The sequence below is a fragment of the Sceloporus occidentalis genome, unplaced genomic scaffold, assembly GCF_023333645.1.
Source record: "Sceloporus occidentalis isolate IW3139 unplaced genomic scaffold, rSceOcc1.0.p SCAF_50, whole genome shotgun sequence".
Lineage (NCBI taxonomy): Eukaryota > Metazoa > Chordata > Lepidosauria > Squamata > Phrynosomatidae > Sceloporus > Sceloporus occidentalis.
The window spans coordinates 5177934-5199469 of NW_028317030.1; the positions used below are offsets into that span (position 1 = coordinate 5177934).

At 39.6% G+C, this 21536-nt stretch overlaps 1 protein-coding gene across 1 annotated transcript; it reads left to right on the plus strand.

Moving 5' to 3' along the window:
- The first annotated feature begins 158 nt into the window (after positions 1–158).
- LOC149288718 (alpha-2-macroglobulin-like) lies at positions 159–21536 on the plus strand. The gene is made up of 36 exons (XM_089491427.1): positions 159–226; positions 308–491; positions 638–800; positions 1787–1839; positions 2347–2367; positions 2756–2909; positions 2994–3078; positions 4056–4179; positions 4758–4872; positions 6674–6783; positions 6915–7082; positions 7279–7509; positions 7951–8020; positions 8227–8372; positions 8831–8980; positions 10105–10275; positions 11196–11307; positions 11642–11786; positions 11976–12201; positions 12343–12469; positions 12569–12690; positions 12821–12881; positions 13236–13319; positions 14089–14265; positions 14479–14560; positions 14726–14882; positions 15610–15684; positions 16533–16695; positions 18396–18604; positions 18697–18909; positions 18996–19120; positions 19331–19421; positions 19902–19970; positions 20753–20855; positions 21073–21114; positions 21511–21536. Exons 1-36 carry the CDS (start codon positions 159–161, stop codon positions 21534–21536), a joined length of 4422 nt encoding a protein of 1473 aa, XP_089347553.1.

Sequence of the window (21536 nt, forward strand, 5' to 3'; positions counted from 1 at the left end):
CGCTGACAACCTTTGAGCTGGCCATTTAGGACTGAACAAATATTTGTCGTGCCGTGGTCCAATCATACACAATGGGTGTGCAGTTCTAAGTAAGTGGCTTTGTTGACCCATCAGGAACTGCCGATACGCAGGCAGAAGCTACACCGAGCTCCAGCAAAATGCTACCCCGTGTTTTGTGTGTTGGGCTAATCCTACTTCAGCTTATCTGGACACCGACGGCAAAGTTGTGAGTCTTTATATAACAACATTTATGTTTTTAAACCGTCTATAGAAAGACAACATCTGATAATAGTCATTTTTTATACAGGCATTATGCTGTGCTCATCCCTTCGGAGATGAAAAGTCTCCGTCCTCAGCTCGCTTGTTTGCATGTTGAAGGAGCGGAAGGAGAAAGTCGTATCCAGCTCTCCCTTAATTTGGCCGATGGAAACACAACCCTGATAGAGAAAAAATTCAATCAGGAATCTCTGTTCTCCTGCGTTTCATTTAAGGTACTTCCAAAAGAAGCATAAGACGTTTATAGAAACTGGTTTTTTAGTTACATGAAATAAACTTAGCTACAAAAATCTTCCACATTCTGGACACAATATAGAGAGCGATTCTGCCAAGCCAGAAACATTGTGTTTGTACTTTCCAGGTTCCCGGTCCCACTGAAGGAAACGATGAGGCTGCTACAGTGAATCTTATAATTGAGACTTTATCAGAGACCATATCCAAAGACACTAAAGTTCTTTTGAAGAAAGAAAGATCCAATATTCTGGTCCAAACCGACAAAGCTGTGTATAAACCGGGACAAACTGGTAAAAAAAAAAATCATAAATGATAGATTCTGATTGTTAATATTTTCTGGGCTTTTCTGCAGTGTAACATCACCATTTCCTACATTTAAACAGTATAAAAAGTGATATGTGTATATGTATATTTAAAATATCTGTACTTAGACTTATAAATATCCATTTCTTTTGTGGCGATGAAAGTGCACATTTATAAAATTCGAGAATAGATTGATGGACTGAGAAGGAGCCTTGTATTTGAGATACTGTCTTTTGGTGTTTTATATGAGGAACCTGAGCAATCTGAGACATGATCTGTGATGGCCCCAATGGTTCTAGGTGGCTTTGCAGAACCATGTCTCTAGAACCACCTATGACGTAATATAGAATGGTGGTCTACCTACCTCGTTGGAAGCTGCCTAGATGGCACAAATGGTAGGACCAGCCCTGGATATGAAGATCCAGACACTAGGTGTTCTTCAACAAACAGTAACAGCAATGTTTAGATTCATTGAGTTGTGTTCAACAAACTGGGAGTTCTTACGTGAGCTGAACATTCACCCTTCCTGATATTACTAAACATTATGAGGGTCCAACCAAGGTAAGCTTTTCCTGCAACAAATTACTTAGTTGGCCAGCATTATATATTGTGAGTGCAACAATAAAGCAACTCACAGGAACTCTGCCCGTATTAAATAAGAAGGTATCTGTGTTTGGTTCTTCATAATACATAATTAAGAGTGTGAGTTGAAAGGACAATTTAGTAAAAACACCTCTTTCTGGACACTCTTCTAAGTCTAAGTCACTAAGCTGTTATACTTGGAGACCAAAGTTTAAGTATCCATGCCCTCATCCTACTTCCTATATAGGGAACAATGTTAGTTAGTTACAATGTTTTTCTACAGCTGTTGGTCATTAATGCTCTGTCATTCCGGTCCAAAGAAACATTGTTATTATATTATTTTATAACCAGAACCTAACCTTTTTAATTATTACTTTTTTTTTCTCAACAGTGAAATTTCGAGTTGTGTCCCTAAAAGAAGATCTTCGGCCAGAGCCACTTCAGGTTAGTATTGATCGCTCCAAACGTAGAACTTTCCCATGAAATTGACCTTTATTGGCTTGCAGTCAAATGTTCAAAACACTATGTTCGATCTTACAAGGACATCATTAGTATTACTATTTTTTATTTGGCCAAAAGGGACATGTTGTTAGCACTGCCAAATGGGGACGGGATGATTCATTCTAAATGGGATAGACAGGGGAGAAGATGTGATTGTATGCAGACTGGCGAAAGATCTTATGATCAGGAGACTGAAAAAAGGGTTAAGAAGGGTGCTATGTAACATTACAAAAAAATATGTTGGGGTATGATGAAAGTCTGGTGGGTTGCAAACCAAAACTAACAAAAAATAGAATGCTTTTCTATTACAAAGATGTAGAAAGGCACTCAAAGCAGATCAGCAGATACACGTCAATGGTGGGTGGTGGGTGGTCAACCATTCATTTGTATGCAGTTATTGGAATGAAAAATATTATTTTGTCTTATTTGTTGTTTGTTTGTTTTTTTCAGATACCAGTCATAGAGTTAAAGGTATGCTTAATACAATATTCATTCAGAAGCGAATGAGATAGTCATGTTTGCTGTGTGTGGCAATGAACAATGTCGGTAAAGAATGAGTCTAGATATATAAACTTGGTGTCATAAAAGCTTCTTGTGAACCCCATAATTTTAAATAAATAAGGCATATTTATAAGAAAAAAGCAGATATAGTTGTATTAGCCAAAGGGGAAAGCAGTCTTTAGTCGACGTTCGTAGCTTTTATTGGGCCAACATAGAAGAAGATAGAAGAGGGACCTTGGGGGTCTCTTTTTCTTCATTTTAAATTGACCTTTGAAAGTATTTGGGAGTGTTGGGATTCATTTTCACTATCATTATCGATAGATATGGGCGTAATTATTTTAAGTTATCTCATTGTTAGGACCCTGGCAAGAATCGGATTGGCCAATGGCTGAATGTGAGCCCTAATCAAGGAATCGCAGAGTTCTCTCTCCCTCTGTCACCAGAGCCCACTCTGGGAGAATACTCCATCAAGGTGAAAGAGACCGTCCATACCTTCAATGTGGAAGAATATGGTGAGGAACATTCTTAAACATCTCCTTTACTTTAAGTTGTTTTCCGGTTGTCATCTTTGATTTTTTTTTTTTTTATATCCACAGTGCTCCCAAAATTCGAGGTCACTCTTGAGTTCCCCAAAGTGGTCATGTTTAACAGTGAAAATTTCACAGTTACCGTATGCGGCAGGTGAGTCAAAATAACATACAAAGAAAGAAGACATAAAAAAAAGCACAAGTTGATACAATAGCGACCCAAAATAGTGATTTATAGTTTTGATATACGAACCAGAATGCACAAAGCCTCTTTATCTTGTTGATATGTATCTGTTTAAGTCTTCGTAGAATATCGTCTAATGAGTGCAATAAAACAGGACTTATTAGCAGAGTCGATTGCGGGATCATGGCAGGATTAGCGGATTTGTATGTTCACGCACCATGCGGCAAGGCATATCGAGCCAGCGGGGGCAAACTTTAGCACCTGATCTGCTGCTGGAAAGCCGAACAAATATTTCAAAACAATAATTTTTATTGGTTTTTAATGTTTTTTTTTTCATGTCTTGTTTAAAGTCCATGTCTTGTTTAAAGTCTGATTTGTTGTAGGTATAACATATATTGAGAACATATTAGATATTCTTTATACGTTTACAGCCGATGGAGTGGAGGGCAGATTTACTAAATGATAAAAAGGAAAAATCTGAAATTGCCAATGCTATTGATTGTTGACATTTTTTTACCGAACTCACGATAAGTTCTAGCTCCATAGACAAACTATGCCTGACTCCCCCATGTTAATATAGAGGAGAACCTGTTAGTGGTCAGAATCCTGATATCCTCCGTAGGCTTTAATTTAGGGATGGTCCCAACTGGATGAGTTGACTTCATGAAATTTCAATGGAGTGTCTACTTGGTTTTACTTTTCTGTACTTATGACCTCTCACGGTTCTGTGGATAGATCTAAATTATTAAATTTGTGTTTCCAAAATAATATACATGGTGTTACGTGAGATGTCAGTTCCATCAGCAGCACCACAGTTGAAGATGCAGGATCAACGAGCTGCGGCTATTTGGGAATCACGGTTCCAAAGTCCTTATTGTTACTCATATAGTTTATATCCTTTATGTATTTTTACATGATTTGCATTGTTCATATCTGCTAACCATCAGGTATACGTACGGGAAACCTGTACAAGGAACTTATCAGGGTTCGGTGTGTCGGAAAAGCTTTAAGTATTTCTGGAGATATTCTTTCGAGATGCCAGCGGATCTTTGCCTCGACATCGCTGGACAGGTAAACCGAGGAGATGAATCGTAGAATGATTCTGGAAATTGTAAATGAGACAAGGAGGTGAAAATACATTTCAAGGCACAATTTTACTCCTGGGATCTCCCACCAAAATGCTTTATTGCTAGTATCAGATTAAAACGAGTTCTGGAAAATATTCCATTTAAAAGTTGTTCTAATTATTTAGAGATTACTATATTTTCAGTTGCGCTTAGTGTTTTATATGTTCTAGCTCTGATATCTTAGCTCCATTTACTGGACAGCACTCTGACTCCTTATCATACTGCCTGTGGGAAACAATAGAATGGCTCAGTCTTAATCGCCCAGCTGGACTCTCTGACTAATGGAAGTCTGCAGAGGAACGGACTTCATTAGCATCGCCATAAAGCATCAGCTCAGTGTGGTGTTTGAGCCGAGAAAGTCACCCATGACTGACAACATTTGTTTGTTGGTAAAAGAATAAAATGACATGAAGTTTTCTTCAATGAAAACCTACATTACTGAAACACAGCATTGCATTTTATTCTCAAAAAAAATATATTTGTTCCCGTTTAATTATTGATATTATTTTATCTTTCACTTAGTTGGACAGATCGGGCTGCTCCACCGTTGAACTTGAATCGGATAAGTTTGAACTGACTAAAATTGGCTTTCAAATGAGTTTGGAAGGAAAAGCTTCAATCACTGAAACTGGAACAGGTGAGGATATTCCGAGAATTCTACACACATGAAAATAATTTTTTTTCCATTTATGTTGCATGTTATGTATCCGCAGAATCTGTTTTTCTGTTTACCATTAAGATTTATATATTCATAATTATTAAGATACCTTTCCCCGTGCTATGCAAATTGTAATGGTTTTGACACAACTTCAAATAATGGAGAGGAAAAAAAATAATCTTTCCGCTAAAAAATAAGGGGGTAGTAGAAGTATTATTAAACCCTCATCTACAGACACCAGACAAGCCAGAAGGCTAGTTTTTCCCCTTAGAAATCTCCTGGCGCTGCCACAACCACAAGGGATTCTGGGTAGGCGCATGTAAATAAGGTCAATAATTATCACCTTTTGCCTCTATATCCACTTTATACTTGGATCCCTTGAAAGTAATTGCCCGCTGTACAGGACAGCCTTTAGACAAAACTCAGGAAGAGATGCAGTAGCCAGGTCACCACTCGTGGACGGCTGTTTCGTCCTTAATGGATATAGAGGCAAAAGGTGATAATTGTTGACCTAATTTGCATGCGCCTACCAAGAATCCCTTGTGGTTGTGGCAGCACCATGAGATTTCTGAGGTAAAAACAAGCCTTCCGGATTGTCTGTTGTCTGTAGATGAGTGTTTAATAATGCTTCTACTACCCCTTCATTTTAGTGGAAGGGTTTTCCATCACCTTTACCCACCATAACTTATGTAATGGTATTTCTTGGCTATCCCAACAGCCCCAACCAACAACAGCCCCAACCTTGTGCTGGTGAGATCTAGTGATTCAAGGGGGACTGTTGGGCCCTGGCCTTCTGGCTGGTCCCCCACAGAAGTTCAAGGGGGACTGCTGGGCCCTGGCCTTCTGGCAGGGTCCAGAAGATCCCCCCACAGATGTTTAAGGGGGACTGCTGGGCCCTGGCCTTTTGGCAGGGTCTGGAAGATCTCCCACAGATGCTCAAGGGGGACCGCTGGGCCCTGGCCTTTTGGCAGGAACCAGATGGTTCCCCCACAGATGTTCAAGGGGGGCCGCTGGGCCCTGGCCTTCTGGCATGATCTGGAAGGTCCCCCACAGATGTTCAAGGGGGACCGCTGGGCCCTGGCTTTCTGGCAGGATCCAGATGGTCCCTCACAAAAATAAAAAGCTGTTCATGGTGGTCTGGCTATTGTATCTCTTACCAGAGTTTTGTCTAAAGGCTGTCCTGCACAGCAGGCAATTACTTTTAAGGATCCATGTATAAGCAAGAGGTGATAATTGTTAACCTTACTTGTATGCGCCTACCCAGAATCCCTTGTGGTTGTGGCAGCACCATAAGATTTCTGAGGTAAAAACAAGCCTTCTGGTGTCTGTAGATGAGTGTTTGATAATGCTTCTACTACGTCCTTAATTTTAGTGGAAGGGTTTTCCCTCGCCTTTACTCCATTAATTTTAGTGGAAGGGTTTTCCCTCGCCTTTACCCACCATAACTTATGTAACACTAAAAAATAAAAATCTGAAAGAAGTAACAAGCATAAAAGAGAAGTAACAAGGCTTCAGTTTAATCTTCAACGGGTGAAGGATAAGGAGAGTGGTAGGGGTTAATACAATAAGGAAATCTAAACAAGAGAAGGTAATGAATGCTGAACATAAGGCCCAAAGGGCCAATGTGAGCTCAATCAATCTTATTAACATCAAACGCTATAAGCTCAGGTTCAAAGTGTGCAAAATTAGCCAGACTCCCAAAACGAGCCCCAATCCATTGATATCATCTATTTACAAATTAGATCACTTGCTGTTTTTTGCTTCCCCCCCCACCCTGCAGGCATTGAATTATCGACGTTCGGTAAGACTTCCATATCGACTGTGTTGTCCAAATTGTCTTTTGTTGATGCTGATGCGAGCTACAAATCTGGGATTCCCTACAGTGGTTTGGTAAGAGAGGCTTCTTTTGATCATCATACAGTAACATTTCCTGCAATTGCTCCTTAACACGGTCCTCCCTTCCCTAACCCACATCATGGTCCTCGTGTAGCTGATGTATTGGCCTTTCTCCCTTCGTGTAGCTGAAACTGGAAGATGCCATTGGAACCCCAATTGCTGACAAGGAGGTCCATCTCACCTACAGAAATCACAATAATGTACACAAGATAACTTTACTTACGGATAAAAACGGGCAAGCAGTCTTTAAGCTGGAGGAAACAAGCAAATGGGAAGGACGTGTTTCCATGACGGTATAATACATTCACATTCATGCGACATACAGTAACTATATCAGCACTTGGAGATATAAGTTGTGATTTAGTTTGTATTAAAAATAACAGTTTTTTTGTAATTTACTGTGGGGTTAACAGCTTAAGCTTTTACCCTAGATGCTAATATTGTTATCAATGTTTTAATAAAGTAGAGCCCCCTTTTCTTTTTCAACAGGCCAAGACAAACGGCGAGACTCCACCATACTTTTTAGGCATAGCTCGGCCACAATATGGCGAGGCGCACCTGTCACTTTTGCCGTTTTACTCCAAGAGTAAGAGTTTCCTGAAGCTGCACTCCCCGCAGAATGTTCTACCATGTGAGGGGCAACAAGAGGTCCAGGTGGAATATATCATTCAACACACAGAGCTGGAGAAAGAGGCCAAGCACTTGGATTTACACTATTTGGTAATAACTTAATTATGCCATTTAAAAAAAGATGGCCCAGAAAAGTTGTTTGGGGGACAAATATGGCATAGGTGAGCTGTTTAGGGGAGCACACAAAATATTTGGGGGTAAAGATGGTCCATGCTGTTTGGAGGAAAATATGGCTATTTGGGGGCATATACATGCTGTTCCGGGCAAAGATGGCACAGATACACTATTCGGGGCTAAGATAGCACTGATAAACTGTTTGCTGGTCAAAGGTGGCACCGTGGGACATGTTGCTTATAAAATAGAACGGGGCTTCAGGGCAATTCTCGCACCAGGGTCCAGTAACTTCTATTTATGCCCCAGGTCTCGTCTTAGATTCAGGAGATGTATTCATATAATGTATACCATGCATAGAATGTTTCTGTTTTCTGCTTCGTGAAATTAACCCTTTATGTTTTCTTCTTCCCATATTAGTTGGCATCTAAAGGATCTATATGGGACTCTGGCAGTATAGAAATCCCAATAACTGTGAATGAAGGTGAGCGTAATGTGGTTGGAGTCATCTTCCTGCAATATATTAAATTCAGGCAGTGACAGTTAAGCATTCCATGAAAAATAATGCATTTATTTGGTATCATTTGGTATATTTTTATATGATGTTTTTTTTCATATTTTTCATATTCAAAAAAGACAATATTGGTATTTAATTAAAAAAAAAAGGGTAAATTTCAGAGATTTTTTTTCTTACAGACTTGAACGGAACTGCACATTTTAAGATCCCACTGAGTGCCAATTTGTCTCCAAATCTCCAAGTCCTTGCATATATCTTATTACCGGACGGGGAGATGGTTGCAGACACAGCCAAATTCACCATTCAGAGATGCTTCCAGAACAAAGTAAGTTTGGAAAGGCGAGATATACAGTTATCCTTCAAACCTATTCACCCCCTACGTTACCCTTTTATTTGATTCCTACAAACTTTGGGGCAAATGCAGCGCCCTTGTATAGAGAAGATAACCTTTATTCATTAGACCTAAATTTACTGCATATTATGAGCTTCTCCTTCAACAAGAGCTTGACTGGCCCTGTGTAATGTATAGTAAAATTATTACATGTCCTAAAAGTCAACATATAGGTTAAACTTTACATTATATAGGGACTACACCCCTTCTTCCTGGACATTTTGCCTGGGGTGACCCCTCTTAATGCACAATAAATTCATTATATGGACAGACTCTTCTGTTTAATGACATTATACCTGCAGTATGTATTAGAAAGAAATCGATTGGAGATAGAAGATCTGTCGTAATGTACATGCATTTGGTGTTGTTGTGATCGCTCTTTCTCTGTTCAGGTATCGGTTGGGTTCTCTCCCGATGAAGTTCTTCCCGGATCAGATGTATCTCTGAAGGTTCGGGCCGAGGCCGGATCCCTCTGTGGCCTGAGGGTCGTGGATCAGAGTGTCGTGTTACTGAAACCCGAAAAGGAACTGACTGCCGACAAAGTGAGACTTATTGTCACATAATAAAAATCTAGAACAAAAGGAGATAACACCAGGTTTTGGCCAAAGCCATCTAACATATACAGCGCTGGGGGTTATATTACTGTATACAGCGCTGGGGGTTATTACTGTATACAGCGCTGGGGGGATTATTACTGTATACAGCGCTGGGGGTTATATTACTGTATACAGCGCTGTGGGTTATAATTACTGTATACAGCGCTGGGGTATATTACTGTATACAGCGCTGGGGGGTTATATTACTGTATACAGCGCCGGGGGGTTATATTACTGTATACAGCGCTGGGGGTTATATTACTGTATACAGCGCTGGGGGTTATATTACTGTATACAGTGCTGGGGGTTATATTACTGTATACAGCGCTGGGGGGTTATATTACTGTATACAGCACTGGGGGTTATTACTGTATACAGCGCTGGGGGGTTATTACTGTATACAGCGCTGGGGGTTATATTACTGTATACAGCGCTGGGGGTTATATTACTGTATACAGTGCTGGGGGTTATTACTGTACACAGCGGTGGGGGTTATATTACTGTATACAGCGCTGGGGGTTATATTACTGTATACAGTGCTGGGGGTTATATTACTGTATACAGCGCTGGGGGTTATATTACCGTATACAGTGCTGGGGGTTATATTACTGTATACAGCGCTGGGGGGTTATATTACTGTATACAGCGCTGGGGGTTATATTACTGTATACAGTGCTGGGGGTTATATTACTGTATACAGCGCTGGGGGGTTATATTACTGTATACAGCACTGGGGGTTATATTACTGTATACAGCGCTGGAGGTTATTACTGTATACAGCGCTGGGGGGTTATTACTGTATACAGCGCTGTGGGTTATAATTACTGTATACAGCACTGGGGTATATTACTGTATACAGCGCTGGGGGGTTATATTACTGTATACAGTGCTGGGGGTTATATTACTGTATACAGCGCTGGGGGTTATTACTGTATACAGCGCTGGGGGTTATATTACTGTATACAGCGCTGGGGGTTATATTACTGTATACAGCGCTGGGGGTTATGCTGAAGGGGAAACATTCACTTTAACGTTTTCATTTAAGACCTGCTTTTTATCTCTATGCCCAGGTTCACGCTCTGTTTCCCTTTGGAGATTTTGGAGGGTATGAAGATGAAACATATCCCTGTTATATGAGCCAAGGGTTTTATCCTTTCAAGCCTCAAAGATTTCCAAATCGATCAAAAAAGAGGCACGCATTTTCCCCAGATATAAACATTGATGTTTACAGCTTGTTAAAGGTAATTATGTTACCAATTTTATCATCGTTTTTTTTTTTAAAAAATGACTTCCACTGGTTATACAACCCAAATACCCCATACAATGCAAAATGTTTTTATAAAATCCTTACAGCAAACAATATTTGTAATTGAGTAAGGAAGATGACATTCAACTTGTGTATATGACGTCTGTTTGTAGTTGACTTAACCTGTTTTGCCTCACTACAATTGATGGTTAGTTCAATTGATACTTTTTACTTTTTCCGGCTGATATCCCTAAAAATCGTATTTATTTAAAAAAAAAAAAAAAAAAGAAAGAAAAATTCATTTTAACCCTTCCATTCCACAAATTATTTAAATTATTATTTAACATTTTTACAATTGTTTTCTTTTTTTTTGTGGAAGTCATTGGGCGAAACGCATCAGTTCAACCACAAACAGAAGTTATAGTCATACGTTGAAGAAATTCTGTATTGAAAATAAATTTTATTACATCTGGAGTATAGGTTTTGCGTAATGTATTTTTTTTTTTAATTAAATTGTTATTTTTATCCAAATACTATTCACCAGTAACATCTTCTACATTGTAAATTGTTTAACACACCTAAAAAGTCTTCACATATTTGTTTTGTCTCAAACCTCATGTGCTATACTTGGGGAATGTTGATAAACTGTTCATGGAACACAAGAAAATAGCAATTTGTACATTTTTCACCCATTTTTTATGCTCATAACTCTTAAGCAATATGTACAAAAACCCTACTCGCCCTTAAGAAACAACATCTCACGTGTGCGGATGAACTAAGCCGTGTTAGCAATAATGTTAGCAGCCCAATGAAGGCATTAACAATTCTGTAGAGCTACAATGTATGCATTAATGTACTGTATAGTGAATTGCATTTTTAACCTTCTAATGACCAAATCCTTTTTTGTAATTAAAGGACATGGGTTTGAAGATTATAACAAGCGCTGACGTTAAGAAGCCTTCGTACTGCGATCAATTGGCAACCGTAACGTTGAGAAGAAAAGGGTTCATTAAAACATTCCTTTTTGGTAAGAGAAGCTTTTGCTCATAAAAGAACGCAAAATAAAAAATTTTAACACAGAAAAAAACTGCACTTTTGGCCATTGTGTATGTGCAAAACCCACTTCACGTCACATAAATAAGGTTTATGTCACAACTCTCGCCACCGCAAATGAAGAGCTGTTCTTGTGCTATGATGTCATCATGCAACGTTTGCATACTGGTGTCCAGTGGATTGTTTTGTAAAAAGTGCACAAACTGTACTTTTTGTGTCCCCCCCCCAAAAAATGTTCTGTGTGAGGTTAAGACGAGGTTATGTGAAATATGTAAATAGCATTCTAAACCCCAATTCGCACCGTTTAGACACAGATGAAATATCCCCACCCATGATGGAAAGCGCCGTGGATATTTCAGGAGCATCGAATTTCATTCCAGACGTGCAAGAAAAGGTTGAAATTATTCGTAAACATTTCCCTGAGACCTGGATATGGGAGCTGACCCCGGTAGGGTAAGTAACACGACCTTTCTGAGAGGGCAGAGGGGCAGATGGGAGCCGTACGTCTTCAAAAGGTTTTCTCTAGGCGGCAAGGAAGAAGCAATGCGGTAAAAGGGGAGGCGTAGGTTAATATAAAATGTTCCATATTCATTCCCAAAACCTGGTCGTTAATACGCTGAATTTTTGTGGTCTTTATACCAGGGATTTGGGGAGCGCTGAACTCCACAGCAAAGCCCCAGACACCATCACAGACTGGAGCGCCGGAGCCTTCTGTATGGGACCCAGTGGCTTTGGCCTCTCCTCCCCGGCCTCCCTCCGAGCCTTCCAGCCATTCTTCGTGGAGCTCACTCTGCCGTACTCCGTGGTCCGCGGAGAGTCCTTCAGACTGAAAGCCACCGTATTTAACTACTTGAAACAGTGTATAAAGGTGACAACGCCCGGTGCTATAAATTTGTATAAAGACTGAAATCATGCACTCCATCGCAACCCATGACTCCATATTACATCCTTCACAAGCCACATGGATTCTTTCTAAATCATCCAATGTAGACTATTTCCTTCTCACCAGGTTCAAATAACATTAAGGCCGTCCGAAGAGTTGGACGAGGAGCCGTGTGCCGACTGCCAGTATTCCAGCTGTTTATGTGAAGATGAAAGTAAAACCTTCTACTGGAACCTGAAAGCCTCCAAACTGGGTCAGTTGTAATGCTAAATCTCACATGTAACCAAAAGCTACTCGTATCTATGAAATGAATGTTGGTGTGGGTTTTATGTATCATGTTTTGTCTCACTAGGTGAAGTGAATATAACTGTGAGCACAGAAGCTCTGGATACCCAAGATCTGTGTAATAACGAGCATCCTATCGTCCCCAAAAATGGACAGATTGACACCGTGATTAAACCGCTTCTTGTGCAGGTCAGCATTGGAGAAACCTGCCATTACATATATTCCAAATGATGTTTTTGTTATCCAAATACAATTATGTTGCATAGGTATTCAGTCAGCTCTCATTGTCCTTAACACATTTTCTGTATGTACGTTGTAGCCAGGTGGTATTCTGGAAGAGAAATCACACAGTGCACTGCTCTGCGTCCAAAACGATGAAGGTAGGAAACTAGCGAGACTAAACATGGTTGACGCCAACCAATTTATAATAATAATAATAATATTAATAATGATAATAATACAATATTAATAATAATTTTTCTTAATATTATTTTTTATATTAACTCCATTCAACCCTGCTATGGCAGGTCAAAAACTCAAGTGTTGGGTCTGGATCTTGAGGCTTTCTGTAGAGATATATATATATATATTTATTTTTTATTACTATTATTATTATTTTTACTGCTTCCTGCCTAAACTTTTACTAAATTCCTTTGGTATAGAAACCGCATCTACTAAAAAATTAAATATAGTTTAATTTCTGAAATATTAACCGCATGTTACTGATGTCCTAGAACATTCTAAGAATGAGGAGATATCCCTGAAGGTGCCAGAGAACATTTTGAAGGATTCGGAGAGAGCTCATGTAACAGTGTTGGGTAAGAGTCATCGTCTTTTGGTTTGATTTTATCTATTTAGTATTACATAAGTCATGGTGGGTAAAGGTGATGGAAAACCCTTCCACTTAAATTTAAGGGGTAGTAGAAGTATTATTAAACACTCATCTATAGTCATCAGACAAGCCAGAAGGCTTGTTTTCCCTCAGAAAGCTCATGGTGCTGCCACAACCACAAGGGATTCTGGGTAGGCACCTTCTGGCTTGTAGATGAGTGTTTAATAATGCTTCTACTATTACCTCTGATGATATTTCCAAGAAATATATCACATTGCTCTTTCAGGAACATTTCCTATTACTAAACCATTCAAAGACAAATGTGTTTCCTAAAAATCATTCGTAATTAATTTATAACGCATTAAATGGCAGACAAGCAGCTGGCCCACTGCTTGTGTCCTTTTGAGTTTATATTTGCTATCAGGAGATGCTTAAGGGCATTACTAATACTAGAGGAGAATTAGAACTTCTTGTTAATATTTTTAATATCTTTTTAATATGAAACCATTTTTTAAGACAATTGCTACATTCTTCTACTCTCATGTCCATCCTTCTCTGATCTCACAATAGTTGTGTTAGGTCAATTTACTTAATGCTCATGGTTTTTTATTTGGGGAGTATGTTTGAAGATACCATTTACATATAGCAACTTAGTGATTGCTCTTGAGCCAGAGTACCCAAATGCCATATCTTAAAGACAACTTTTACAATGAATTAAAGTTGATAAAGAATAATGGATAATGGGTTATCCATAGGTGATCTGATGGGAACGGCCATGCAGAACCTGGACAGGTTACTGGCCATGCCATACGGATGTGGGGAGCAAAACATGGTCCTCTTCTCCCCTAATATCTTCATCCTTCAGTATCTGGAAAAGACTCAGCAGCTGAATGATGAAATCCAGAGGAAAGCCAGGACATTCCTTGAAAGTGGTAAGAGGTTCTAAATCTGATTTTATTTCTGGCCTCTGGCCTTATTCTTATCAATGTGTTCTCTGAATTTTTGTTGTACGCATACATTCTCATTTACCACCTCCTGTGTTTTGTATTTTTTGTTTTGTTTATACTTTTTCTTTTCTACTGTTATTGTTATACCAGAAATGTAAAAAGCAATGATAGTTTTTATTTTATATTATTTTTTTTAAGGGTACCAAAGGCAGCTGACATACAAACGCGAGGACGGGTCATACAGTGCTTTTGGAAATCAAGACAAAGAGGGTAACACTTGGTACGTTATTTTGCGTATACAGAGTATCTAACTAGAAAATGGTCAAAATGTAATAACATAACTTCTGTTCACATTTGGGGTTAAACTCTCCAGTTTAGATATTACTTGATGTAGTATTTATCTTTTATTGACTGACTGCCTTTCCCATCCACTTCATTCCTATAGGTTGACGGCCTTTGTAGTGAAATCTTTTAGCAAAGCTCATCCCTACATCTTCATTGATGAAAATCATCTGAACCACTCGTTCACTTGGCTAAAGAACAGCCGCCAAAATAACGGCTGCTTCCAGAGCATTGGCAAACTCTTTAATAATGCCATGAAGGTACTTAATGACTATAAACCACCCACTTTGGCTCTTGTCATTTGGGGTGACCGTGGAAGAAGATGATAAAACATTATTTTCACTCTAACTGACCCAGTAGCAACTTTCAATATTTCACACAGTTCTAATTATATACGATATTATGGGGGGGGCATCATAAAGAAGGACAAGATGAGGATTATTAAGGCTGTAGAGAACCCCAAGATGAGAGAAGTAGAATGTAGCGTATGGTAAAGAAGTAAGGTCATGTTGGACAGCATCAGAATTGTTGTTGGGAAATCAGATTAGCATCTTCATTTTGAATGGATTTTTGAATTGTCTTTAAATTCTTTCTTTTCCTATTATGGGTTGATCCAGGGGGCTAATCAAAACGACCCCAATTTGACAGGCAGGGTAATGAAAGCACTCTGGATTATTTGATTTATTCAAAGTTTAGTTGTTGCTAAGTACAATGCTAAGTTGCTAAGTACAATGAGACTTAACTCAGGGGAAACCATTAGTTGTTACAGAAACTTTCTCTAAATGCTCAACAATGCAGAAACTCTCTCAATGGGATTTCAAAACAACTTGCCAAAGTTTGAAATGCTGGTCACTCTTTCTCCATTAGATGGCCCTTTTGGTGATATCTTAAGTCTCTCCACTAAGGAACTAGACTAAAGGTCTAGGTTTGGGGTAGCTAGACTATAATTAATTTGATGTTTTTGTTTGTTTTTTTGCTTCTTTTTAGGGAGGAGTAGATGATGAAATATCTCTTTCCGCGTATGTAACAATAGCTTTGTTGGAGTCCGGTGTTCCACCAAAGGTAAGTAAACCGGTTCATATGTGATATTTGTGCGAACTTGCCATTTGTTACATCGCTGACCAATATCTTGCTTGGCTGCCAGCAAAATGTACTTAAGAATTTACTTAAATTCAAAAAGTTATACTCTAGACCACGCTACTTAAAGTAGACATTTGTTACTTGAGGATGTTTTGAAAAATAGTATTACCCGTTGAGCTTTCTTCATATATATGTATGTATATATATATATATATATAATTAGGAAACAATCAATTTGACATTACCAAACTCACTAAACATTGGGTTGTGGGTGAGTAGGAGGTAAGTACTGTCAAGTTGTTACTTTTATTTGCTAATTGAGTGGATTTAAGGTACAAGCTTCTAAGACAACTCATGTCTCTTCTCCAGCATGTTTTCCAATGGTTAACATGTTTTTTATTTCCACTCATGAATGATTCGCACAATAATTGTAATCCCATTTTAATAATTATGCATTCTGAGTTGGTCCAAAGTAGTGCATAATTCGTCAACAAGACAAAGCATTTCAATTTACCATAGCTCCCCCACAACTCACTGTTTAGTGAACAAGCTGAATATTTTGCTCCTTGTAAAAAATGGTTAAATAAATACTTAACAACCTGAAAACTGGCCAAATTATTTTTTTTTTGTGAATTACATGTGCAGTACAAGTAAGGCCAGCCATCCAATTGGTTTTGGGCAAGCGGCAGTAAAGTGTGAGCACAGATACAATCAGCACTGTGATTTTTATGTAGTTTCTACATACATAAATTACCCAGTTTAGGGGTATGATTGTGTATTGGAAGCTCTTCACACAAAAGTAGGCTAAACCGGGCGCTATTCTTTTCCAGAACGCTCTGGTTAGAGACGCCCTATCGTGTCTGAGGAAGGCAGCCACCGATGTGACCAGCGTGTACACACAGGCTCTGCTGGCCTACACCTTCACCCTGGCTGGAGAAACAGATCTCAGACAAAGTCTGCTGGAAAAATTAGAGGAAAAGGCTGTGAGAAGTGGTGAGAGATGTTCATATTTGTACAGCGTCTGTAGTGTATGAATACATGTCTCTTGTGAGTAGAGAGGCACTAAAGACGAGTATACAAACCCAATCCACATGTGAAACAAGGTTCAGTAGTTTCCTTCATGAATACCTCAGCGGCAAAGCTATGGTTAGGGGAAATTTATGTCCGAAATTTTCGGCCCTGACTCCCACCTTCGCTGTCTGTCTTCCTGGAGATTATCACACGGATCACGGGTTAAACAGACGGTCAGGTAGGGAAGCGAAGAGATCTTTCTGCCCCTAATTGCCTGTTCCTGTTGAACCCCTGGCCACATCTTTAGATTACTTTGGAAGCCCTTGAGTATTCCACATGTTGGGCCTGTTGGAAGAAAGGAAAAGGAATATTTGTATTTTGATGGCAGAAATCTGCATATTTCCCTGCCAAACCTATTAACAGACCCCTTTTTGCCTTTTATCCCTCCAATTCAATGTGCACACTACTGCCATGCTAATACTCGTACCTCATCACTCTTCATCTGCTGCCCCATTGTGCCAATCCAACGCTTTGTGCGGGGCAGTTCCGATTTTGCCACTCTGTCCCGCTGCCCCGCCAAGCTCTATCTCTGTCCCTCTTGTCTGGCCAGAGTTAGTGGTTGGAAGGACAGCGGGTTTTGGGACTGCAATCCCAAGGGCCTGGGGCGAAGTTTAAAATGCCGCCCTCCCATTATCTACCTTTCCTCTCCCTCTCTATTATCTACCCTATCCCCCCCCCTTGTACTTACCTTTCAGCAGTCCTGCGGCGAGTCTCCCTGCTCGGTCTCGGTGTCGGCTTGTAATGCTGAGCGCCGGAAATGACGTCATCTTTCGGCGCTCAGCATTACAAGCCGGCACCGAGACCGAGCTAGAGTGCTCGCAGAGGAGAGAGGGGCGCCGAGCGGGTACTGACAACTTGGTAAGCGAAAACCACTCGGCGCCCCTCTCTCTTTCTTCCGCTTTAAAAAAAAAAAGGGCAGTTGCCCCACTCGGCTCCATTGTCGGGCCGGCCCTGCCCTTAAGGACTTATGGGTTGTCCTTAAACCCATTAAAAACAATGCATTGTGTACATGTGCAGGCTTTGTCATGAAGGGGTTAATTCTCGGGTCTCTGAGACACGTAGCAGCTGCAGAATTGTGCGCATGCACAGTAGCGCTGCCACTGGCATCCCGATGCGCCAGAAGAAGAGGCTGAGAGGTTTGCAATCCCTCTTCTGGCTCCAAATACCTACCAGAATATAATACCCTTTACTTATTGTATCTTATATAAGACACTTCACATGAAAAGGTCACTAAAATCAGAGGGAGTTTCAGGGTCTATAAAAAGAAAAGAGGTACTGGCAAATAAGCAAACACAAAATATTTGTTGAAAAGACCCCAAATGTAACTTTTTCATTATGAAATGCAATAGAAAACAATTATTATATTAATAGAACCAGGTAAGCGTACAGAGGTTTTTTTATAACTTTTTTTCCTCTAAAACAAAACAAACTATTTGTCAACTAAGTTGCCCATCTTCAGAAGTGAAAGTTTAGTCTTATATAAAAATATAAATCTTATATATATATATATATATCATTCCTGAGCGTATTTTCCTATTATATCTCTTCTGCTTCTATCCATGTAGCATGATACATAATATTCCCACCGCTTCTTTTTAAATACGTCATGTCGCTCTCCGCAGACGGGCAGCTACACTGGGAACGGTCTCTTACCAAACCTCCGTCTGAGGTTCCATACTGGCACCGGGCTCCATCGGCGGAGGTGGAGATGACCTCCTATGTGCTTTTGACCCTCCTGTCCGGACCTACAAAGGACTTGGGCAAAGCATCTGAGATAGTGAACTGGCTGAGCAAACAGCAAAATCCTTACGGGGGATTTTCCTCCACGCAGGTAACGATGGGTTTCTTATTGAACCTGTCCTGCTATTATACGGCAACAATTCCCTTTTTTAAAAAATCTACTTTTGTTTCCTCCATTTCCAGGATACCATTGTTGCTCTTCAAGCGCTGGCTAAATACGCAGAGGCAACGTTTAGTAATATTGGGGACGTGACTGTGACGGTCAGGTCCAGTGCGGGGGTAATGGAATTCCATGTGGATCATACCAACCGGCTCCTTCTGCAGAGATCGCCGCTGCCAGAGATCCCTGGGGAGTACTCACTGTCCGCCTCAGGGAAAGGGTGCGTGTATGTGCAGGTGCGTTAAAGCCCCACCTTTAAAACGAATCCTTTTTTCGTCCCCGCATCATCCCTCAAATGTATTTATTTGTCTTCATCCCGCAGACCGTTCTAAGATACAATGTCCCACCACCAAGAAGTGACGCCACATTTTCAATTACGGTAGAAAGAACACCAGATGAATGTCCCGAAGGATCACTAAAAAAGTTTCAAATCCGAATAACTGTTGAGTAAGAAAATCTTATAAACTATTGAAAAGAAAAGTTTTGTTGGTGCTGAAGATGTGAAAACCAATGGTTGATGATTGTCTTGTACAATAACACATTTCCCATTTGGTTAAGAGACACAGTCTATGTATTCTCTAATACCTTATGCTCTTAGACCCCATAGTATTTTACATTTACATAGAATTCTTTAAGGTCACTCCTTTACTCTGGCAGATATACAGGATCCCGGGAGAAATCCAACATGGCCCTTGTTGAGGTTAAGATGCTGTCTGGTTTCATTCCAGTGAAGACCTCGGTGAGGGAGGTAAGCCATTTGCTCTTGGCATTTAGATAATAATATAGTGGGTAATTGCATCAAACGTATGAAATGCTTAGTAACAACAGCACTGAAAATCCATCAGTTTTAAGCGGCAGGTGTCATAAAATCCAATATAAGAAACTCCGAATCAGGACTCCGTTCCAGACAAACTGGTAACCTACAGCTTGATAGCAGAAAAGGATTATTTTAATAGCTTCTCGCTATGTACGGACCAAGAGAGCGCCTCTAAACCAACCTAGCGAGTTGTAGTTCTGTTAGTATTCAAGCTAGAAAGTACACAAAGTCTTCTGAAAATGCATTTTTGTTGGTTCTATACAAAGGCAAGCGGTATTTAAGCTTTAAAAATCCTGTACTATGAGTAGAGCAAGAGACTTGGTCTTCTACATACGGTTCCATTAGCGGATGCCAGTTATGAGGAGCCCAGTGATGTGTACCGGTGACAACGTTCTGTATCTGTCTTCACAGCTGGAGAAGAACAAACTGATACAGAGAAGCGAGATACAGACGGAAATGGTGACACTCTATCTGGACGAGGTCGGGGAATACGGCGCATTTATCAGCTCTTGCATTAGTTCTAAAAGCTTATCTTTGTGCAGGGTTGAGGAAGGTGACAGCCCAGGAGAATACCAGTTCAAATAGCCCTTCCATGGCCTGACTAATAATTTAGGGGCCACAATACAAATAATTTTTACTGCAAACATGGCTTTACTCTTACGTATGCTTATTAATTCACATTGGATCACCTTTCTTCTGTTCTGTGTAATCACATGCTTCTTGGCACGTGTTTGTCTTTCATCAAGCATTATGATCAAAAAAATATTGTATATTATATTTGGATATTTTGATCATCACACTGAAGAGAGTATTTGCACACAGTATTATACAATTTCTTCTTTGTTCTAGCATTATTATTGTGGCGTTTCTCATTTGAAGACTAGTTGCCCAAAGAAGGTCCATATTAAGATGCAACTTGGCATATCTGTTGTCAAAGATTATAGTTTTTATAGGGCCAATGTTGAAAAATATGTAACGTTACCTCTGTGATCTCAGATGTGTTTTCTCCATCTGAAAAATATATTTCTCCTTTCCCAAAAGCTTGTGCATCTTTATCTCTTTTTCTCTGTTGGCCCAATAAAAGGCATCAACTTTGACATCTTCCAGCAATCAATGATGATATTATTTCAAATCCAAGGGGCCAGAGCAAAAGTAGAGGTTACCAAGCGAATGATCCTCAGTAAATTTTAAGGATTATTTAAATAGATGAATGTTGAGTATTTTATCTCAATTTTCTTTTTGCATCTTCTCCCCACCTGTAGCTGGGACACCGTCCTGTAAATCTCTCCTTCATGGTGGAGCAGGACATTGAGGTGAAGAACCTAAAGCCGGCCACAGTGAAGGTCTACGATTATTATGAGACAGGTAAGATGTCTCCCTCAGAATCTGATTAAAAAAAACCCTCTAAAATTCAAAAAATAAATGCATGAAATCTTAAAATGTCTTTTCTATTTGTAGTCAAATACTGCCTTTACACACATCCTAAAACCAATATACGAGTAAAAACACAAATCAATATGCAAAAAAAATTAATATTTTCTTAAAGAGGTTACTAATTATAACAATTTTGGTTTTTTTGAAGGTGAATTTGCAATTGCAGAATACAACTCTCCCTGCAGCTCGGGTAGGAACTTTGAAATCTCATCTCGTCACTATACCAAACCATTTTTTATTATTTTTTGCCTTCTTTTGGATCAACAGCAACAAATTAACAGATATAGGAAAGGCTGAACTTGATGGACGCATGTCTTTTTTCAGCCTATGTAACTATGTAACTAACTATGTAATTTCATCCCACCATTTTGTTTATGAGGTCCCAACCACATCAGGTTTCTCCTACATGAAAGCCTAAGGTGACCCTGTATAATGCATAGTCAAATCACCCAGACTTCGAGGAAACCTTTGGCACCTTAAATATTTCGGAGGGCCAGTTTGGCACTTCTTGTAGCCCCGCACTTAATAGTTTTTAATTATTTTCCGTATGTTTCTCCACTGACTGTATTACACCTTTTTATTCTAGATGAAAAGCTGGAAAATTCAAAATGA